Source organism: Anoplophora glabripennis, unplaced genomic scaffold (assembly GCF_000390285.2).
Source record: "Anoplophora glabripennis isolate ALB-LARVAE unplaced genomic scaffold, Agla_2.0 scaffold45, whole genome shotgun sequence".
NCBI lineage: Eukaryota > Metazoa > Arthropoda > Insecta > Coleoptera > Cerambycidae > Anoplophora > Anoplophora glabripennis.
The window spans coordinates 1,586,289-1,610,970 of record NW_019416437.1 but is presented as its reverse complement, the minus strand read 5'-3'; the positions used below and the strand labels follow the sequence as shown (position 1 = coordinate 1,610,970).

The 24,682-nt window shown below is 29.7% G+C and overlaps 1 protein-coding gene across 1 annotated transcript; it reads right to left on the bottom strand.

The window, feature by feature from the left end:
• Positions 1–1,131: 1,131 nt before the first annotated feature.
• Positions 1,132–22,700, bottom strand: LOC108917113 (trypsin-1). The gene is made up of 7 exons (XM_018723560.1): positions 22,429–22,700; positions 13,937–14,054; positions 12,468–12,630; positions 6,513–6,718; positions 3,983–4,188; positions 3,848–3,905; positions 1,132–1,998 (listed from the first exon to the last, which is right to left on the bottom strand). The coding sequence occupies exons 1-7, from the start codon at positions 22,495–22,497 to the stop codon at positions 1,877–1,879; spliced, it is 942 nt and encodes a 313-aa protein (XP_018579076.1). The 5' UTR covers positions 22,498–22,700; the 3' UTR covers positions 1,132–1,876.
• Positions 22,701–24,682: the final 1,982 nt, after the last annotated feature.

The following is a 24,682-nucleotide window of genomic DNA, read 5'->3' as shown; positions in this document are numbered from 1 at the left end:
TTGACAGTCTGTACCTCCGTTGTTTCTCAATGAATCTTGACGATTTTTTTTTAACTTAAAGCTCTTTTCATAGGCTTTCCGAATATGTATAATATATAACTATATCACGCGCGTGCGTCGTATATTTCATTTTACAACAAAGGCTAAAAAATAAAAAATAAATCCCCGTTGCAAATAGAAATTAAAAAAAAAGATATATTTCAATGTAATATTATGAAATCTACCATGAAAAAATTAGATGCTCGGGATCGTCCAGACTAATAATTAGTTAATTTGTTTATAACTTGTAAGCTATTCAATTTACCGATTCCAGATTTCGTGCGAGTTATTAGACAGTGATAAGGAATGAGAGGATGCGATGCCAAATCGTTCTGGTAATAATAACTCGGTTTGTAAATGTTTAATTCAAAAGTCATAAATAAACTTCTTCTGTTTATAACTTTTGATCTAATCAATATTTTTTGACGCTCGAGGGCTAGTTTTGTAGGTCTTTTGACGGAAATGAACGCAAAAAAAGTTATAAGCGAAAAACGTGAATTTACGTAAAAATTATACAATTAACCACCCTGTAAACAATCTTTCCCCCCCATTTTTATGACTGTGAAAACTAATACGTTATTGTACATAATATTTAGCATCTATAGTGATAAATTCAGCTTGCCGAAACAAAAAGTCGCGTCCGTATCTATATTTTCTGACCTATACTATGTATTTTTTGATTTTTATAAACTGCATAAAATTTGTTAGGTGATATTTATTTATTTATTTATTTATTTTTGAGCTATAAAGACAATAAATAATTTATCTCTTACAGATTATTTCTGATATATGAGTATTTCATGTGTTGATGAAACCATAGTCTCACACTAAATTGTGTCATAAAACATTTGAATTATAAAAAATAATTTTTGCTGTAATTGGGATAGTTGGAACTCAACATCATAAAATTGACAAAAAATGAGAATAGTTCTGTATTTCTTAAACAAATTAAGACGTGGTTTTGACATTCAAAAAACTCTCAGAAGTGCGACAATTGGCTCACCCTGTACAGTTACATATTTATTAAAAATTATAGTTTTGGTACAATAGCCATGAATTGAACACTAGATATTGGAAAATCAAATAAAAATGTATATATGTGTAAAATATTTTTAAAACTTAACCACATAATCATTACATAATATACGATTGAACCAGTATGTTGGATCACTTCTTTTCTTGCTACAAGTTGGTTAAAAAATAATAAGAACACTTTTGTTCTTTGGTGACTCAAATTGGTGGTAATTTGTTTACTCGTAAAGCTGATATAAATAATGCTTTTAATAGCTGGGAAACGAAAAAGGTGGCGATAATTTTATCCGACTTATAGTTAGAAATCTGTTGTGATGCATGTTTAGTGCAATTTTGTATATTTTTGGTGTTTTCTTAACAACATAGGTATAAATATTCGCACATGCACAACACAGAAAAACGACTATTTTTAAGTTCTCACAAATTTTTACCAACTATAAAGCCATGTGTAAAAATTATCAGTCATGCCTCAAGTCAGTATCTAGTCATTGTTTAATAAATTCAATAAACATATTGAAAATACAATTTGGTTTTATTATAACTTATCTTATAATTTAAAAAATATATCTAAACATTTATTTTACCTAACATTGAGAAAAGTAACATAAAAGTACTTATTATTAACTTACTAGTGTTGTTGTAATTTAAGAGTAATAGGTATAAAAAAATATAATATAAAAGTAAACTATACTTACTGATACAATATAAATATTAACATCTGAGAGGAGATTGCACAGAAATCAATCAAAACGCAAAGAATTTACTAAAAACATATCACAAATTTTGAAAAACATCATCTTAACTCTCAGTCTTTGCAGAAGCATCCATCTTTAGAGTTTTCCAAAATCCAATCCAGATACCTTGTTATCCTTGTGTACACCCCTGGATAACCCGGTCTGGCACATCCATTTCCCCAAGACACCACACCTGCGAAAAATCCACTTGTTTTAATAAAAAAATAGGACATCAGCTTGAATTAAAAAAATTTATGAAATAATTTTTCCAATTTAAATGAAGTTTAATATGCCAGTGTTTGCATATGAACAGAGAACACTATACCATGTTCTCTGATATGAATATTATTTGAGACAGTAACCAAAAGCAATTGTATTTGCAGAAATATATTGCAGATATTCTTCTGCAGCTAACCTACAACTTTTGCTCTTATTTGTTCTCTTGCGTTTTTTGTATTTCTAATTTTTTTTGCATAGTATGAATTTTGTTATTAAGAAAATTATGATCATTTGTAAGAATTTTTCTGAAAAAATATTACCAAATACTTAAATCAAATTTTTGATTAAAAAAAACGTGAAGAATGACTTATTAATCCTAAAAATAAGAACGCAGTAGATGTATCGAAAGCTTAGAATTGTTCAGATAAGCATTATTTTCCTTCATATGTACTTAAGTTTATTAAAAATTCAAAACTATTGTGTTTCCTATTGCCTGTTTTAAATTTCTATTTTCTTAAAAAAGCAGATGGAAAATATTACAAATATGTATTCATAATTTACTCAATAGGCCTCTTGCAGAAAAAAATATTTTAATAGTTTTCGTATCTACACTGAATACTACAAACAATGTGTAAAGGTTTTGTTATATTAATTTATTTTTAAAAAGTTATTAGATACTAAAGTTTTAATAGGTTGACGTCATCGGTAAGTAAATGGCAAACGCGACATATACGCCTTTCGACAGTGCAGCTGACTGCTTTGGTTATTAAATGTGTGGAGTGGTGTCAATAAGCAGTACGATACCTTATATATACTGTAAATTTTTTAAGTTAAACTTATAAATATGGCAAATCCCTCTAAACCATACTATTACTGATGCATTGTACCGATGTGTGAAAATACATCAATAAAAACGCCAGAAAAAATGTATTTTAAAATAAATTTATGTAGATACCTATAAATCACATTCTCATACCTGTTTGCTTTTATTCCCCTTATTTCTGCCGAAGAAAATAAAATGCTTTTCGAAAAAAAATCCGCAATCATCATGGAATTCAGTAAATTGTCTGATTAGGCTTTAGCATAACTTTGTTCGGTCATGTTACAAATATTTTTGAGAATTTTTAATAAACTAAAAACTAATGATAATTTAAAATAACAAATTTAGATTCAAAATATTATTTAAGTAGTAAATAATATTATGCTACGCGCGGAAAGCTCACTTGAACTAAACGTCGTAAAAATTAAATATACCTACACAGACTTAATTATTTTGCTACATAGGTGCATATTTAGGTATACCTACATAACAGAATGGAAACCAGTCACTAAATCAGTATAGTTATCGTATCGTATGTAAACTAAAAATAATAAATATTTTTAAGAAGTCGTAGGACCGACATCGTTTTCTAATGTGGAGCGGCCAGTTTACTTACCGATGACGTCGCATTTTTTTTGTAAATTTGTAATAAAGATATCAAACGTACTTCTGTAATAAAATTTCTATTCGGATATGTTTTTTAATCTGCTGCTATAAAGTTTTCTTAAAAGATAAAAGCATATTTATTTAAGAACGGGAAAAAAAAATTTGTTGTCAACTTTTAGTTGGTTCAACAAAGTAACTGGATGAAGACAAGATTAAATTAAATTTTCATATTTTTATTATTTTGACAATATTGAATATTGGGACAATAAATATTTTTATAACCCAGTGCATTAAATTTTCTATTTACATTTTATGAAAAAGACTATTGAAATTATTAGAATATAAATACCTATTCAAAATATTTGTAGAGTTAAAGGTAAGTTAGATGTGGACTTACCGATTAATTCATATCTAGAATCATTTTTCTTTGTAATGAGTGGACCTCCACTATCTCCCTGAAATAAAAAATTAGCATAAATAACAAATTTCAATAGACCTGAAGATTGAAAAAGTATTAACAATCGATTATTACCTGGCAAGAGTCTTTTTTTCCAACTTGGGGATATCCAGCACACAGCATGTTATCTGAGATCATTTTGGCGGAATAATTCGTATTCCTGCATTCTTCATTACTAATGACGGGAACTTCTACTTTTTGTAAAATACAGGACGGTTTTCCGTCTTCCTTCAACGTCCCCCATCCAGCCGCTGTAGCTACTTTCCCAGTGTATAAATTGTCTAAAAAATGGATTTTGTATAAGCGGCTTTCCAATTTATTTGTATTTATTTTCTTTGCAATAAATTAATTACTATCTACCTTCGCCTATGATCTTTATTCTTTACTGATTAGTAGTAGGAGGTAAATTGATCTAGTAGCCTACTAGTCGGCGTGACGCGGCATGCGTTTGTTTAAAAAATGCAAGCCAATGTCAATTAGGGAAGATTTGTGTGTGTTTTTATTAATGTTTTCAAAAATTGTACCGTTCATGAAATGAAATTATATAAACAGTGGTGTAGATAGTTTAAAATCGTTAATAGTCAGTGATTGTGTATTGGTTCTAGTTTACCTATAATTTTGTAAAAATTGTGTAGACCAAATATTGTGTACTCATTCAGTATAAAATGTACACATTTTTAAATTACATACTATACAGTTTTTGGGAGAAATAGAGGTGAGAGTAGAAGAAAACTGATCTCTTGAAATATGACACCCTGTATATATGTAGAAACTGCAAAGTCATATAGTTAATAATACTTAACAAACTGTATATACACTTTTGAATGTTGGAACAAATTTGATAAAATAAAACTATATTGTATAGGGTGGGATAAAACATTCAGACACTTTGATTTTATTTTTTAAACTTTCACCTTTTGCTTTAATATTAAATAAAAATATGTTTGCATTTAATATTTAAGATATGACCTAAATGTAGTTTTTTATTTCTGTAGAATGATTTTTTCATAATATATTCGAAATATTGTCAGCAGAATTTAATTAAAATTTTGTACTAATAACAAAAAATAGTGTGTTTTAAATAATGAACGTTATTAGTTAGTTTTGACAGTAATTTTGGTCATTAAAGTTAGGAACTATTTTTTAATCGGCATGTATTTTATTAGGTTTTAATTTAACCATAAATTGTAAAAATAATTTCATTTGCATGAAAATTAATCTGGGTATGCTGCTTCAATAAATCAAGGTCTCCTTCGATTGAAACTTGTTTGGTGACTGAACCCATTACGATGTCCCAAATTATGACTAACTCGCGTTATTTCTCACGTAAATCGGAAAAAAATATAACCTTGTCAAGAAAAAAAGATATATAAGTTTGTAGGCATCTTCCTTAGCGTCAAAGACACCCGCGTGCGTGTTTGGAGAGACAAAATATTTTCTAATTTATTGTCAATAATGTATACTTTTTTTGATCAAAACAAACATGCTTCAATGAACGTTTTCCAGACTCAATCTTTCTTACTTTTCAGCATTTGTTCACAAATACAACGTCCCTTATATCAACTACATACCTGTTTGTGTATGAATATTTAATACACGGTATATTTAGTTATAAATCAACATAAATCGTAGCATCACACTGGAGTTATTTCTATATGAATATCTATATAATATTCGGGAATTTGACACATATGATAAATACAACAGACTCAAATAAATATCTGCCCGCAAATAATAAATTTTTAGTTGAATGTGGGAAAACGCTTAAGCAAATACGGAAACCGAAGGAGTTGTACAATCGGTTTACCCCTGTTTGCAAATAATCGCATCTAAAGATTTTAGGTGATATGGAAAAACAAACTGCTTTAGGAAAAGTTGAAACATAATGATGTTCAGTAGCAAATATTCCTCTATGTAAATGTGGAGTTGCAGTTATACTTTACTTTTTACGCACTGGTTAAAGTACAAGGATCAATTGATTACAGTTAACAGAGTTTTGAGCAAAATTTTGCTGAAATGGTACAGAAATTTGTCAGACAGTGGTGGAAATGCTGGGAGAATATTTTTGAAATTGGATAGGTGCATTTAATTACGGTTGTTGTTTGTAAGAATGAAAATATGTCTCCTATTTTATTCCGTAAACAAGCTATAGTTTTATAGTTTTTTTAGAAATTTACCGTCGGAAGCTAAAAAATCATGGTTATACCATTTTTTTTTCAATTTTTATTAGGTAGGTACCTATCAGAAAATTTAAAGTCAGTACATAAGTTTCTCTTATTTTGGAGTAATCTAGCAATAGAAAAATTTTGCCATCTGCAACTCAGGACACCCTGTATAAATATTTGTATTTTTCATCAGTAAATGGTGGTAGAAATAATTTTTATTGTTCATTACTATTGTTTATAGCAAACTCTACTGAACATTCACCTGCAGAAACTTTTCTACTTGGAATAATTGTTACTTCACCTTCCCAAAATATCTAATATTTCCTCTGAACCTTCGCAGCTACGTACCTACCTATAGATATAGACTATAGAATTAATGCTTTACGGACTATAAATGATTGCAAGCAATTCACTGAATTGATGAGTGCCTTAACACTGACCTTTAAGCTTCGGCAAACAAATGGGTTTGATGAATTGCGTGATGGGTACTCTGTCGTTCAGCCTCAACAGCGCGATGTCGTTGTCGAAGTTAAGAAAGCTGAAGGCGCCAGCGATAGCCCTAAGGACAAATCTGGATTCTGGCCTTTTGTTATCGTTGCAGCGGTCGTGTTCTCCGAATGTGACCTTGATCATGAACCACATGAACCTGAAAAGGAAAATATAATGAGTCACACCAAATGCGGTTAAGGATTAGTGTCAAAACAAGTGAATAAGTCTTTTCGGATTTCAAAAAAGCAAAATAAATTACGTCGATGTATCACGGGGGTGATTCAAATCTTGAATGTGGGAAAATTTGTAACATATACAGGGTGACCCAGAACAGATGGTTGGTCGCCATTATAGGAAAATGGAAAGAGCAAAAACTTGCTTGGTTACCATGAAGAATTTATGTAACGGTCATTATCACATCGTAACTACTGTTGAGTTGACATATTAAAATACCAATATACTCTTTAAATATACCTAACAAAAAATAATATGCCGACATTCATCTTATTTATGGATAATGCCATGGAAATGCTAAAGAAGCAATGAGGAAGTATCAAAGACGATTTCTTAAAGTTTCTTCTTCTGTAGACGGAACTCAATCCTCTATTTGTTGATATTCATCGCTATTACCAGAGAAATTTGGTGCAAGAAAATGCGAACAAATTAACGTCAAACAGCCCCGAAATGAATAAAGAAAAAGGGCAAAATTTTAAATGCTTTTTAATAACATACCTACAACAAGCTAATCGGCAACTGGAAATTCCTTCTACAACTACTTGGAGATCATTTCTACGTTATCATTTGTACGCGTACTATTTTCATGCTCAAGATGGCTGTTAGCTAAAATCCAAGAAATTTCAAGCTTTGTTAATAACGTTTTGTAGACGGATGATTTGAGAAAGAGAGCCATTATGAACTCTGATAACTTCCATGTTTAGGCGTTGTTTGAGCGTTTGTACTTTCGAAAATCCTCATGTTAACCGAATTAAAAACCTTTTAAGATAATTTGAGGTAAACATGTAAAGGGGGGATTATACAAAACATTATTTTAGTTCGCTGTTCACTCTGTTCGAAAATTATATTGACCCTATTCCCAAATAACTTGGTTACAGTTTAGATGTTTACTGTGTGTTTGAGACTATTGTATACTACTTAGCTAATAGCAGACCCTCCATACAAAACGAGAGTGAAAAACAAACGTTAGTGAAATTTAAGATATTTTATACTCAATTCAATAATGTACACGGTGCCAGACTACACATGTTTTTTGGCTTCATATGACAAAGTTAAAATTAAAAAGAAAACAGTTCTATCGTCGACCTCACAGTAAAATGCAGTTTTACACTCATTTTCGTACGAAAAATCTAGCTTTTCATACTAATTTCATCAAATTTCTTCACGTGTAGCGTCTGCTATAACAGAATGAATCAGCAGCGGTAGGAAATAAAAGTGGACGTTAAGTGAAATTGAGCCGTAAAATAAACATAACATCTAAAAGAAGTGGCACTAAATCAAAGGTCCTTATTGGTCCTAATACATTAACGACTATTATTATGTCCATTACCATATCGGAATGTTTTCTGTAATTTCAATATAAAAAATAGAAGCGCAGATGGAAGGGAAATGAAAGGGTATTATAAATGGACATCCTTTTATATAATGTATTGTTTTTTAGATGAAATGTTTGTTTTATTATTTTTAGTACTAGTACTTTAGTAGTTTATGTTTAGTAGTTTAGTATTATTACAGGGTTCATTGTTTACGAAACACTGGAATTTGAATGTTCACTGTTCTTTAATTTAACGACTTAAGATTTTTTTGAGAATGCTAAAATCACAAAATCTTCAACACATCTTTTTTACCTTCGTACTTAGAAAAAAAATGGTGTGGGCAAAAGTTGGGGCAAATTTTCATGTGATTTCAAAAATTTCTTAGAAAAACAATTACGTGTTGCATTAGATAGAAACCAAACATATATTTTTCGACAGAAAACTTTGTATATTTTTACATATTTGGATGGAATGCTTCCTTACTCAGTGATATATGGTTTGAAAGGTATATTTTTAATAGATAATAATCAGAAATATTTTGCCAAAAGAGTCTGAGTTTATAGTTAGCGTACTCTCCTTGTTTTACTTGAATTCTAATTTTGGAGTTTTATCGCTATTTCCATTTGGCTCCTTCCATCTATCAACGTGGACCACCGCACACTGGAGTCTTTTGTAGTTAACAGTCCCAAAAACGCCTTGAGCCTATAAAAATGCTCCAAAATGGATTTTTTAAATTCTTTCTTTAAAGATTTCCTAAGGTCCCTCACGAGCTCTTTTGAGAAAAATTATTCTAAATTTATATAGTTAGGCAAGACTAAATTAGATATTTTTAATGTTTTTGGAGTAATTTTTACATGCCAATGAATTTATCCATAGCAAACCTTTGTTTTTAATGGTTGAAATTGAAATAATTAGAATACTTTAAGAAAAACTGGCTAATAACTGATAAATTTAGATGAGGTCAGGTTTGCAAATGTTATTTTTTATTAATGCTCAGCTTAGAAATCTAGAATTATTAATCTTTTCATGGAAGTAAATCATCAAATAATTTTATTATTGGCATTTTACTAATTGCTAATATTTTCCTCGTTTTTGAGGTTAACAAACTTTTTTATTTTTATTTTTTTTTTAGGTTAGGTTATGCTAGATTTGGAGGTCTTGAAATAAAATTCACATACTGCAATGATAAACTATAAATAATTTACTTTCACTTACCTATCAACAAATATTATTGAGTATTAAAACACTAATACTTTATAACTTGTTTTTAAGTTATGTTGGGTTAGGTTAGGATGGGTTAGACTATGTGAATTTAAATTTGTTTCAAAACGCCAATTTTTTATGACTTCATTTTCATTTTTTACTCTTTAAAATATTGATTTCATTGATGTTTAAGAAAAAAAGCAATAAGTATTTTACACAAAAATTTAAAATGCTTATCAATTTCTTTAAATTTAGAGTAATCTTTCCCAAAAAAGCTCGTGAGGGATATCTTAGAAAATCCTAAACAAAAAATTTTCCATTTTGCACAATTTTCATAGGCTCTAGGCTTTTCTGGGATTACTAACTACAAAAGGCCCTAGGTTGCCTGGCGGTTCAGTCCGGTACTGCATACACATACAGGGTGTTAAAAAAAGAGTGTAAAATATTTCAGGAGGTAATAGTATGAACCAAAATAAACAGAAAAGTCTCAATAAACATGGGTCCGCAAAGTAACGGTTGCGGAGATATGGACCACTATTCGTTTTTCAAACATTTTTTTTTATTAGGAATAAACCGACAAAGGAAGCTTTTAACAAACAAAAAACAAAGTTACAGAAGATGTTCAAAGTGCCCTCCGTCCATTTCCAAGCAGGCACGACATCTTCGTCTCAACGATATTCGAACTCTTTCGAAAACACCCTCCTTGGTTTGGATTTCTTGACACTTTTGATTAATCCGTAGCTGCAGCTCTTCCAGGCTATTTACAGGAGTACCATACACTAATGTCTTCAAATATCCCCAAACAAAGAAATCTAGAGGGTTCAGATCAGGCGATCTTGGAGGCCATAAAACAGGTCCGGCCCTTCCTACCCATCTATGTGGAAAAGTTTGGTGTAAATGCTCTCTAACGGCCATGGAAAAATGAGCTGGAGCACCATCATGCTGGAACCACATTTGTTGCCTCTGATTCAAAGGAATGTCTTCCAAAAACTCATACAGTGTGTTCTGCAGAAAGTTGAGGTAAGCAGCGCCTGTTAATCGGTTTGGTAAAACAACAGGACCTAGAAACCTGTCACCTACAATACCCATCCAAATGTTTAATGAAAAACGTGCCTGATGTCCAGATTCTATTAGAGCATGAGGATTTTCGTCGGCCCAAATATGCGTATTGTGAAAATTAAACACTCCATTTCTTGTGAACCCGGCCTCATCAGTAAAAAGAATGTTTGCAAGAAAACGAGGGTCTTCAGCATCATGACGTAGAAACCAGCGGCAAAAAACCAAACGTGCTTGATGATCATTTATTGGATTTAAGGCCTGTACTCGTTGCACATGGTATGGATAAAGCAGTTGCTCGTGAAGGATTCTCCAAACAAGAGGACCACTAATTCCTACCTCGGCTGATATTCTCCGCACACTCGTACCTGGATTCTGCTCTACCAGTGCTAGAATTTCTTCTTCTGCTCTAGGAGTGGATACCGACCTTGGTCTTCCGGATAAATGGCACTGTTTGCTCAAGGAACCGGTATCACGCAATCTTTGGTGAATTCTTCCAAACATGCGTTGTGAAGGAATCTGGCGATTTGGATAAGCGTCAACATAAAGACGTCGCGCTTCGGTGGCGTTCCCATTAGCACGACCATACATGAAATGCATGTCTGTTAATTCTGCGTTAGAGTAACCAGCCATAGCGAAAGAAAACTTGTGCACTGAGAACAACTGTCAAATACGTACTGTTTATTTCACTAAACATCAACCAACTATTATAAGAAAATACACAACGTTTTTGCAAAATAAAAAAAGGGGCTAAAAAACATAAAACATTCCATATCTCCGCAACCGTTACTTTGCGGACCCATGTTTATTGAGACTTTTCTGCTTATTTTGGTTCATACTATTACCTCCTTTAAAATTTTACACTCTTTTTTAACACCCTGTATAATAAATAAATAAATTGTACCTACATACTTATTTTGCCCAGTTTATTTAACATCAAAAAGAAAAGAGAATCAGCCATTCAATATACAGGGTGTTAATTAGGCATATACAATAAATTCAACACATGATTATTTGAGTCATTTTAAGACAAAAAGTTCATATAAACATTGGTCCGCAGAAGCTTCGTTTTCAAGATACAGAGCGTTAAACTTTTGTAAAAAAATGCTATTTCGTAAATATCTTAAATACCCTGTACCCAATTTTGTTGTAATTTAGGTATATGAACTTTTTGTCTTAAAATCACTCAAATAATCGTCTGTTGAATTTATTGTACATACTTAATTAACACCCTGTATATTCCACTCATTATCGTAAGAGCCTTCATTGATATACAAGTTTGCGAGATGAACTCATCGCAAGATCCCAAATACCGAGACACGTCCACGACTTTGGGACACAACCTGCTAGGGTTCCCATTTTCGAGAAGAAGTGAAATTAAATTTTGTTATCCTGAATTATAAAAAGTTCTATCTGCGTTGGACAAATATTTAAGGCAAACAGTTAATACGATGTTTGTAACTTTTCTTCTTTCATTAAAAAACGAGTATTGAAATGACAAACTGTTTCATGTGCGAGGTTTTCAATGCGTACCATTAAATGAGAACAACAGTAAATCATGCCAGCAAAATGTCCGTATCTCTCGATTGAGGTCGTTCGCATACTGACATGTCCTTTGTTAATGAACTTGTGGCATCTACAAAACTGGTTGGATTGATGAAACTACTTTTTGTTTAGTATGTTTGGTAAAAGCTGTAATTTTATGCAAATTCGAAGTGAACGTGTTTCACATCTACGGCCGCCATAATTACATATTTGCGTGGGTATGTTCTCCTGCCTTCTGTTATTGCAAAAACTAAACATTAATATTTATACAGTGCTGTCGAAATTGTCAAAACAGTCGAACACACGTGTTTGTTCTAGTACATTAATTTTCTGGAAAGAAAGTTCTTCGTGGCTTAGAAAAAATTAGTTTCTTATTTTCTCTTCTATATAAATATCTAAAATAATAAGGTTTCTAATATGAATATTTTCAATCAGAAGTTTCTGTACTAAGGCACTGATTTGGTAAATTAAGTCGTATTAAATTAGACGAGTAATAATAGTGTTCAAAAGAAATATATCGGCAAATGAATGTTCTTTCAGAATATTATTTACCCTTTCACACAATGTGCTGCAGTCAGCACATATCGGTCATTAATTAGCATTCCTCCACAATAGAATCTATTGAAATAGGACAGTCTTGCCATCCACGGAAATTCATTTTCTGTTGTAGGTTTTCCTCCCACGATTCTGCTATTTTCATTTTTCTCTCCACAAGCTGAAAGAAACAAGATCACGATAAAAATTTTAGAAGGCATTAAATTATTTAATCGAGACTGGAATTCTGGCCAATATCACATAGTCCAATTAAATAAGCCTTTAAATCGAAATTTTGGTCAACTTGCCTTAATTTTTGATATGAGTTAGTTTGAGGTATGTTATAACAATATATGACAATATTTTTTTGTTCAAACCCTGGCCAAGGGTGAAAAAAGATAAAACAAAGGGGTTTTTCAAGATAACTCAGAACGGGTAAGGGCTAGAAAAAAATAATCGTATAAAAGTTGTAAAGCATAATTCTACATAAAGATGGCCTCTAGACTTTTTCTTGTATTATTAAAATTAACAGAGTTAGGGAGGCTAGAAGTTAAGGGAAGATTTCAGAAATTTAAAAAAATCAAGCAGAAAAATGAATGAATTTTGTAATTTTTGTTTTCGATCTACTCTAAAAAATGTAACCTTTCTTTTCAGAGAAATAGATATATTTTTTAATTTTTAATAAGAAAGTTATAACAATTTCAAATTTGCTGTTCACCCCCGTAAACAGAGATTTTAACGAAAACCTCGAAACAGGTCTATTTAATTTTGTCAATTTGTTTACATAAATCATATTTTTAATTCTTTTTGAGTAAATATGATTTTTTTATAAATAAAAAATATAGTTTTTCTGAAATAAAAAATAAGGGTAGCAACCCCCAAACACAGAAATATATCACTTGCGAAATATTTGTTTTTTATCATAAGTAATTTCCATTTTGTTTCATTTCAAAATATTGATTAGAACCCCAGAAATTTTGAAAAAACTGTTTTGGGGGTCGAACTTTGGGGTTTATTTCACACCGTAAATATGTTTTTCCGCCGATAAAAAAAATACGTGTCTCTACATTTTTTAGAGTAGATTGACTGCTTGTTATTTTTTTAAATTTCTGAAATCTTCCCTTAACTTCTAGCCTCCCTAACTCTGTTAATTTTAATAGTACAAGAATAAGTCAAGATGCTATTTTTATGTAGAATTGTATGCTTTACAACTTTTATAAGCTCTTGCCCTTTTTGAGTTATCATGAAAAACTCCTTTGTTTTATCTTTTTTTCACCCTTGGCCGGGGGTTGAGCAAAAAATTACTGTCACTTATTGTTATAATATACCTCAAACTAACTCATATCAAAAATTCAGGCAAGTTGGCCAAAATTTCGATTTAAAGGCTTATTTAATTGGACTACACACTAGCCCTAATAACTATTAAGATATAGAAAGTTGCTTTTTTATACTACTTCTAATAAATTGTATAACCGTGTTTTACTTACTGCAGCGACATGGGGAAGAGGGTGTGTCATGACGAGGTGGCGGGTGGTTTCCAAAATTTCCAAACTTTGGTCCAAAAATCTTCTTCAGAGCGGTGCTTTCGGAAATTTGAGCATTTACCTAGAATAAGTATGTCTACATTAATAAGTGATTGAAACATTTAAATTAAGAAAATAAGCAAAGCCATTATCTTAACTTACTAACTTTAAAAAAACTGCCATAATGACATTAATAAGAACTAAATTAGATTAACTAAATTATTAAATTATTGAGTGTGTAATATACATTTTGTGTTGTATATGTATATTAATTATCTAAATTTTGTAAGAAACAAAAATACATTTACAGCTAAAATATAACTGTTGTATTTAAGTTTCATTGGTGTTTAAACTAATATGAGAAAGTATAACAATAAAGTAAGCAAGTAAATACAAATTTTTTAAAAGACGACATGTAAAAATTATAGAAGTACTATTTGTGACGGACAATTTTATTAGAAATGTTTTTATTATTTTGTTGTCTTAATGATTTTTTTTTTTTTCAATAAGTGGATACATCCTCAGTCTTCCTTAATTTACAGATAGAGACTGTTGCGCATAGTAATAAATCATTAAGTTAAAAAATATGAAAGACGTCTCAGACCAGTTTATCTAGATTTTGTCAAGATCCTCACATTACATTACTCATCAAATTAAAACAAATTATATATCTAACTAGCCTATCAGTGTCAGTGTAATTGAACAGGTATATTTTATTTATAGTTACTCCTTATCTAATTATTACTGTAAAATAAATTCTACATTATCCATGATTTTCTTAGGAAAGTTGTAAATAAATTTAATGTTAAGCCCAATTCTTGACAATTAAATAAAATATTTTTAAGATCCCTTTTTCCTGAGTAAAACATTTTTTAGATTTATAGCAATCGATAAGTACATACAGGGATTTCTGCAATATCTACCGGAAAGAAAAACAGATGCATTTCCAAATCAAGTTAATCTAACTATGAAATTGAGTATTTGAAAAAAAAATACAACACAAATCTCTATTTCAAAATGCTATTAACTTTTTAACATTATTTATTGAATACATATTTCAATTTTTAAAATTTCTTAATGAACTTCTTTCGTGAACTAAACTGTAAACCACAGTAGGTTAGTTCGACAAAGAAGTCTCGGCGAAACAGTAATACAAGTAATAAAATTGATTTAACGGATTAAAATAATTTATATTCTTTATGTTTCTGTAATATGTATAACAAATTTGCTCTGTTATATCTCAACATATACATTTTTGCTACTTCATTTAAAAACGCCGTGTATTGGGTTGCACAGATATAAGACTTAATATAAGTGGTTCTTTACTGAAACACTGTATACATTTTCACATGGTTGGAGTGAAGGTAAAAGAAATATAACTAGTATTTGCTATTGTATTGGTATTTATATTCATCAGAAATTATAGTAAACATGTGTAATGAGACTAAAATTATTGTTTTTTTAAAGGCTTTCTACTTCGGTTCATCATCAACAGAAAACACTAGCGTACACTGTCAACAATGTAGATCGTTTAACAGTGTAAGCTAGTGTTTTCTGCTGATGATGAAAGACAGCAAAATATCTTAGAACCATGGCTATACATGGAGGTTAGATGGATAATAGAAAATATTTAGTTTTTTGATTTTGGTTAAAGCTATCATGATTTATCCTGACGGGGTACTTTTTTTTCGAAAACCAGGTCCCAACGGCTGAATTTTGAAAACTTAAATGAAAATTTTGTAAAATATTGTTTAAGCGTTGCTCTTTCATATGCTAATAAGTTTAAATACAATTCCCTTATTACATTAAATAAAAAAAATTGGTATGCTTTTTTTAAGCTTCGAAATCCATGTAACCCCTTTAGCCTGGTTACAAAAATTTTCCGTTGGTTCCCTCTAAAATAACAGTTTGCAACTGAACAAATTGAGTAACATATTTAAAAATTACAAGGATAAATAATCTTTACCTTGCTTGGAAATGACTACGAATAAATATTTAGTATTTGGATATGAGGCATAACTTTATACCGCGTTCAAAAAATTCCCTAAAAAATCTAGGATTGCCAATTAAAATAAATCATCGAATATGTCATATCTAGTGCATGCAACCTATAGAATTAGTCAATGTGTTTGAGTATTTTTAATACAGTTTTGTGTTTCATATACCAAATTTATTCCAAGTTAGTGTACAACACATATTATAGGTATAGAACCATTTTTTTTTGTATTACTGCTTCATAATCGTTTCTCAATAAGTGTATTTTTTCATCTGAACACATAGTCAGATAAAATACATACACAACTAATACCATTATTAGGGGAATTTGTTCAGCCCCGTTACCATTATTAAATATTTAAAAATATTCTTGCAGTGCAGTTGTAGGTGAATTATAACAGTAAAAATCTGTTTAGCAAACTGGAACAAATTATGTACGCTTTACCCACATAAATATTTTTGGTTTAATTGACTCTTTTCGTTCTCTATAATATCTACGTATTCTTAGAGTATTACACCTACTTACTTACAGTTAACTTTTTCTTTAATCTCAAAGTAAGGTATACATAAATGACGTATGACAATATATCCACACCTTAACCACGTACCTACTACATGCAGTTAGATAATGGGCGTGAAATGTAGACTAGAATAATATACCGGTATTTGCCCTTAAAAATAATAATCTTTCTCTGATTTTTTTATTCTACATAACTGCGCTTAAAAAGTTTTATATGATATCCATTAGCCAAAAAATACTTCTTACTATCTTGGTTTATATTAATAAATATTGCTATAATTTTAAAAGCTATTTGTTTATGGTAAAAATTGTATTTCATTTCACGCAGTATAAAATGTTTAATATGTATGACCACTTTTTTTTAATAATTACGTGCTGGAAATGGTCGGTAATTATTAATTTGCAATATTTTTTATTACTTTTTTATTTAATTGGGTTTAATCTCTACCACACTGAATTTATAAAATCAACTCCTTGACTAATCCTTTTAATTTATTTTCTTAAAGATTTATTTTTCTTAGATAGATCTATTAAAAGCGCGTTGGAAGCATCTTTTATTCACTTTATAATTCCAAAGCCAATGTCAACTGCGACCATTCTTCTGGCGCAAATGCTAGAGATTAAGGATTCTTTTAGTGACTTTCTTATTAGACTCTTCTGGGGAACACGAAACAAAACTATAACCATTTTTGAAGTACCAATGTAGTACACTGTGCTTTTTATACATTTAATAAACGATTACAGTTTTTGAATGTTATTGGCTGAACCACAGTTTTATTAAAGTTGCTAGATGTTATTTTAACAATACTTACATGACTTTTTTTTTGAAAAAATATATGTTTAGAACTTATGGACCTTAACAGTAATTAAAAATAATATATTGATTTGCTTAAACATTTTTTATCGCAACTAAATAGTTTTGTGACATATTTTTTACCAAATCATATTGGTATTGTTCATGAGCTTTAGAAAAACTGCATTGGGCTAATTCAGTAAATTTAATTTATCACCTGTTTTTGCATTTTCCATAAGTAATCAGATCAATAGCGTTAATATTAACTGTGATAAATAATTTATAATTCGAAAAATATTTGAAATTATCCAAGCTGCTCGTAGTAAACGCAACTGACTGGATGGGTTGTTAGCTCTGGTGTCAAGTTATTTCTATTGTCTTAATTTATTTATGTATGGCATAGTTTCAGTTTTTCCTCTGTTAATTAGTTATTTTGCCACCTGTATAATAAATTAATTACATAAACTCTCGCTCCAAAAGGATCAGTAAAGGGTTACTTTCATTTTTGCCTAAACAAAAATCTAACACTGGAAAAAGCAGACAAATTAAATAATGCTCACCGCTAATGGTGTATAACGTACTCTACGCTCTCTAACAAAAATCTCCAACCTCTGCTTAAAAAAATCACAACTGTTGATTATGTTACAGCAAAATCGGTTAAAGACAAAAAGTAGTACGATTGGCTAGCTCCTGAATAGAACACATTGTAAATTAAAAATATGTTTTAATTAGTTAAACAACCGCTGTAAATATGCTTCATGGGCCCAATGTTTAAAAATTACACGCCTTATTGCCGACTTAGGTATTTAAGGCGCTGTAGGAATTTTAAATCAAAAGTTCGTAGCGGAACTAAAACGTACGCTTAAATATTTAACGGTCAAGAGCATTCATTATAGTTATTTTCAACATATGTCTGATGGCTTGGATTTCTTTGGTATTCAATATGTTGCAACTACATTGTTACAAGCTACATCTTAGACGTGGTAAATGTTTAAAAATTACTGTTCGTTATGATTTATGATGTATATTTTTATGTACAGTATGTTCATGGCTAGCGGAAGCAGTTATCAGTTCTATAACGTAATTTCTATACTTGCTCCTAATCAGAAAATCTTATTAACTCTGACAATTATTATAATAAGCAATTCTTAATAGCTTTTATGACAACATATGTACTAGTAAAATTAAATATATCTACTCATTTCACATTTATCGGTGTGAGCATTTTTGTTAGAATTATCAAGTACAATTTTTCTTTCTTTACTGTACTGTACTTTTTGTTATAGAAAATTTGAAAGTAATTTTACGTATCTACAGTACAAATAGATAATAGGTCAACTTTTAATTTATTACCACAATAAATTTTTTTATATCTATGGTAGATAAATAATTAAAATAAATAAATAAATAAAAGATAAATTTGATTTGTGTGGTATGGTATGGAAATGTGTGATAAAAACGTAGTTATTCTAATTAAAAAAATATATTTGATTATTAGCTTTAAAATTTCTACTTTATTATACTTAAAGGTATTAAGTCAAATAATTTTAATTCAAAAATTTATTTCTGAAAAATCATAAAACCAATAGCTGTCACACATTGTTCTTGGATACCAAAAATCTAGACGTGCAAAAGATATTTAACCTCACATACAAGATTCATAACTGTTGTTATTGCGGGAAACAACTACTTTATGGACTATATGTCCCAACTGGTATAGAATTATAGTAAAAGATGGTAAATAATAATTACCAAAAAAAAATTGATATGGCAGCATTATTTATTATATAAAAACCCATAACTGCAATGAAGTTGTGAAATTGTTAATTAATGCAATCTTTTAAATATCGGGTGTCTCAAAATACACGCAAGTTTTGAATGTTGTGCCATTTCTGCAGGAGAGTGTTCCCAACAAAAAAAAAACAATCACCGAGTGACTTCTGACTATTCCCTAAACTCAAAAGACCACTCTGTGGACAACGTTTCTACTCAATCGAGGAAATAAAAGCCGAATTGACGAAAGCATTGAAGGCTTTTTAGATTGTTTCAGCAGTTGGAAAAAACGTTGGCGTAAGTGTATCGGGAGGGGATTACTTTGAAGGCGACGAAATTGATTTGGAAGCATAAAGATTTTTTTATTTTTTAAACAAATTCACCTTATCTTTTGGACAAAATACTAGTTGTATTTATTGATGTATCATGGACATACAATTTTTAATTTTTAGTTTAGATAATTATTTTAATTACTAGCAATTTACTAGATATTGCTGGTATAATTCAATGTCAATTGGAGCATGTTACTTGCTGCATGTAGCCCATAAAGTAGGTATTTCTGTTATCAACAATTAGGTATTGCACGACTAGATTTTAGGTATCGAAGAAAATTGTTTGACTTTTTGACTTTTTATTTGATAACAAAGTAACTTTTTTTTTCCTAAAAAATATATAGACAAAATATCTAGAATCTTAAAATGATGTAGTGGAAAATCATTTTTACATTACTTATTATTACTATTTTTTTTGGACCTAGATACAATTAAACCGGAACTAAATAAGTATATGTTTTTGCGAGGTTTTTAAGTTATAATTTCAAGCTTCGTTACCTCAGGTGTTACAACAAAATCAAAATTAGAAAACAAAAAATAAACATATTTCAAATTCTTACTAAGAAATTGCTTCACTTAAATAGGTGCAAAATTTAAAATAATTTGTCATTGAAATTTTTTATATGTATAGTTTAGTATAAAAAAATATATACGTATACATGGCACACTCTTACTTCGTTTCACATATTTCACTTAAACTGTGAATGAATATAATCAGTTCCAATTTCATTAACTTATTTATTCTTATAAGTGTACAATACATAGGTATTATACTTACCTATTTATTGGAATCTCAGTTATCATAAGAAATACAAAGTCGGTGAATTTAGGGAAAAATTGTGAAATATGATAACAAATAATTTGACTTCTCTTTTTCCAGTTTGAAATGCCTATCGAAAAGATTTTTGTTTTAATTTTTTTTTTAATCGTATTGGATTTTAGCATTTTGCTAATTCGATTATGTATAGGTATGATATAACTTATTTTTTGTTTCCATAAAAATATCATTATCGTAAATAGTACTTTGAAATCAAATCATCCGACAATTATTTCAAACAAAATTTTGACAGTACTGTTGAATTTTTATTTGATATTTTATCAAAAAGAAAGAAACATATACAGGCCGATTCACAAATGGTGACCAAAAATGAAACCTCGTATTCTTTGGTAAATTTTAAGAGAGTAGTAATTTGTAGAAAATTGAAAGACGAATCCGAAAATATCATGGTTGTCATCGTAAAGCAGTGGCGTACTATTTTATTTAGAAAAATATGCCACCGATACCCTGTATCTCCGCCACTGGAGCATGTACATTTTAAAAAAAGCCCTCAGATTTTGGACAATGTTTACATAAATACATGTGATTAATTTCAAATTATTTCACTTCCTAGTTCTTAAATTATTTAAAAAAATCAAAAATATTTTTTGAAGTTTAACACCCTGTATCTTTTTAACGAAGCGTTCTAGATAAAAACTCTTTAGGAAAGACTCCCCCTTAAAATTCACCGAAGAATACGAGGTTTCATGTTTGGTCGCCATTTGTGAATCACCCTGTATATGAACGTAATCAGAAAAATGCACTAAATTAAAAAATGCGAAAATCTAATACGCGTCTACAAGAAAAATTAAATTTGTCGTTTCTTCGTCCTGTTGGTCTAATACGACTACATAAATATTTGAACTCTACACAAAAATGTATCCTAACTATGTTTGAGTTTAAAAAATCCACCTCTTTCCGTTTTCGATTAAAAAAATAACAAGGGAAATATAAATTTTAATTTTTTTCGTAGATAACTGGAAAAAGAAAAAGATCAATTTATTTTAGATTTAGATTTATTATAGATCAATTAACCGACTTTGTATCTTCAATTTACTTTAGATATTTCTTTCCTTTGAATGATATTTGGTATTATTTAAATAATTATCTACAGATATTTAAATATTCTCAATAAATCATTAGATAATAAATAAATAAATAAATATTTTAAAAGAATATCAGAACATTTTGATGGAAACAAAACTGAAAATATTCTAGGAAAAGTTATTCCATATTTGATAAAAATGTCTATCGCTTTGAATTCTTTCTAGATTTTACAGTTTCTGTTACTGATCTCGAAAATCAAATAAAGCCATGCAGTTCAGTACAAATGGGTTTCTTAATATTCCTAAGATGCTTGATTTTTACATTCAACCTAGGTATATTTTTGTTTCAATTGCATCATATTAAAAGTAATTAATATAACGAAGTATAGGTAAAGACACCAGTATAAATAATGTTTGTGTAAAATAAAATTTCACAATCTGAAATTAAAATAAGAAAGGAAATGCTTCTGACCGTTACAAGAAGTATATCGGGTGCCTAGAATTTGTAAAATCAATGTCATTGCTTTGACCTGTACTAAAATACAATTCAATTCAAGCATATAAAATAATACATAGGACAATTCACATTTTATTTCAATGATAATAATGCTTCATTCTTATAAGACGTAAGAAAATGTATAAGAAAAGTCAAGATTAAAATACATAGGAAACTCACACTTTCCTATTTCTTTAAATAGGTAATCTAAGTTCAAGTGATTACCATGAAACTGTTTTTGAAATATCAAACACAAACATTCTAATTGTTTTCTCTAAAAGAACATGTTTGCGAACAATAAATTTTTTATTTCGAAGAAACGTATCTGATCTAGAATTGAATTAGAAAGTACAGATAATATGTAGGTATATAACACATGTAGGCAGGACATTTTTAAGTTAACATATTTGTGAGATCAATCTTACAGTGAACTAAATTGTCAATAACATTTGTTAAAAACATAACACAGAAGTACATATAGAAATTTCATCAATTTCAATTTACAAATTAAAATAATTAATGATTAATAAAAGAAAACACGACACCAGTCGTTCAGCATTTGCAACACGTTTATGGCGAAACTTAATGAGACCTTATGATAAGCAGCGCGCTTTTCTTAGCGGGTAGAATAAGAGCGTTTATTTTTTTTGTAAAATTAAATACAAAACAAGCTGACTTACTTACAGTTCCACTTTCCTCCAGAGACATCCAACACGTAAGAACCACTAGAACTAATCGTGTGAAATTAGCCATTAGGTTAAGGCCGAGAATCAGCACATACAAAAAGTAATGCCAGCAATTAAATAAATAAGTCTCGCGGACGAAATCACATTTATTAGTTACCAGGCGCCCGAACAACTGGTTGAACCCAACTGTCCAACGCTCTTCGGCAAATGAAGACTCGATGTGTACAACGGGTCTCTTCAGTAGTTGCTGCCTCCGGTATATCTAGATCTGGCTAAGTCATTAGTGACTTGGGTGATGAAAATGTGGAAAGATATAATTCGTATGAGAGTTAGAATATGTCTTATATAGACCTTCGTTATTTTGAGACGTTTCTGGTTTGATCAACTGTTGAACGCTTCGCGGATTTGTCATATAAATTCGATTAAAATTCTGGGAAAATATTTGTTGATTCTATATTTGTTGTTAAATAATATAGTTCATATTAGTCTCAGCTATTATCTAAGCATTTCAGATATTCTGCAGGAATATGAATGGAATATTTATTTATATATTTGACAAAATTAAGTAGGTATTTCAGCCCGGCTATAGAGGGCCTCGGGTCTCACGAGATCTGGGGACCTCGGCAAAAATGTATTTAGGTTTTACTTTGATTTTTTTAGAATCAAAGCAAAAAGTATTTAGGTTTTGAAATTTCAAAAGTTTTTAGAAAAAGGGACTTGTAGCTCCGGTACTTAATTATCAAAATTAGTGCACTAGTAAGTAACTATATTTATATCTGCGTTAAAATTAGGTTAAAATTTGCAGTTTAGTTTTATTAAAAAGTTACGTTGCACTTAGGTAACGAACGGCTTTTTTGTTGCTCTGAAACTTATTAAATAGTTAAAAGTGAAATGAATAAAAAAAATATTTTGCTGCACTGTAAAAAATTGCTAATTCTTCGCTTAAAAGTACAATTTCACGTCAAATTAACCAAAAAAGTACTTTTATCTGTAGTTTTTTTTTTCAACTAAAAAATACAAATTTTCCAAAATATACTTTTGTGGTAATTTCACAAAGTTTCGTAAAATCTAAATACACAGAAGGATTGGATGTTATATTGAAAATTTCCTGTTACATTTTACTATAAAACTGCAGAATAGCATAATTCTCTTACTACTGTCATTTTCCCCAAGTAAACTTATGCATAACATAATTATTCCCATCGCCTAATATTGTCAACTGTCTAACAAAAAAAAATAACATTAATTATTGTTCCTAGACAGAGAAATTTTTCAAAAACTTGAAAATTCAAAAAACATTAATTCATATTAGTATATTATTTTCGTGGTTCTACTTTTTTTGTCAAGCATCTACCGAAAAAAATATTATTGTCATAGTAAAAAAAAAATGGAGAATTTCACTAAAATCATAACAGTTCAAGTGCTTTTATTACCTGACTGTAATATTTAAATAAAGCACATAATAAATTAAAATGTTAAGTTGCTAAATTGTTTTAATAAAGTTCATAACCTTTTTTTCTGAAACAGAGGGGATCTTCCAATAACATGAACTTCTAAGCAATAATTTTTTTTATGTAACTACGGAATATTTGTTGATATCATCATAACAATTGTGTTAAATTAGCTATTCAATAACAAAAAAAGACTTCGCTGAACTGAACTGGACTTGACATGAAATATAAGCGATACATTATAATTCAAAACGCTACACAAAATTACAAATTGCTAAAAAGAATTATTTAATGGCAAAATACGAACCCTAAAAATAATTTCAAAGAAGTTGAAATATTTACGTATAAATATAATGTTTAATTGTAAGCTTAACAAGTAATAGTAGGAGGTAAGATCTAGATTCGATTTCTTATATCACATTAACAAAATTTAGAAAGCAATTTTCTTGTCTTAGGCAAAATACAGCTAATTATTAGAAATCGAAAATATTAGAGCGGCTGCAATGTGGTACAGGGTTGGCTGTAGGCCGAGTTTTCTTTTATGTAATTTTATTCAAACAAATATTATCACAACTGTTGTCTTCTCTTAACTATACAATCTAGATTAGAAGAATATATTATGTGGAAGTATTTGCATAAAAGTATAAAACAAAAAGGGGCAGTGTCTATTTTTCTGAACCTTTCACATGAAACCTACCATAAAATATACAATACGTAATAATAAGTACCAGCAAAAGTTAATAAAAAAATAAATTCTTACTCATAAGGAAAGCGATTGTAGAAAATAATTTACAGTTGTCC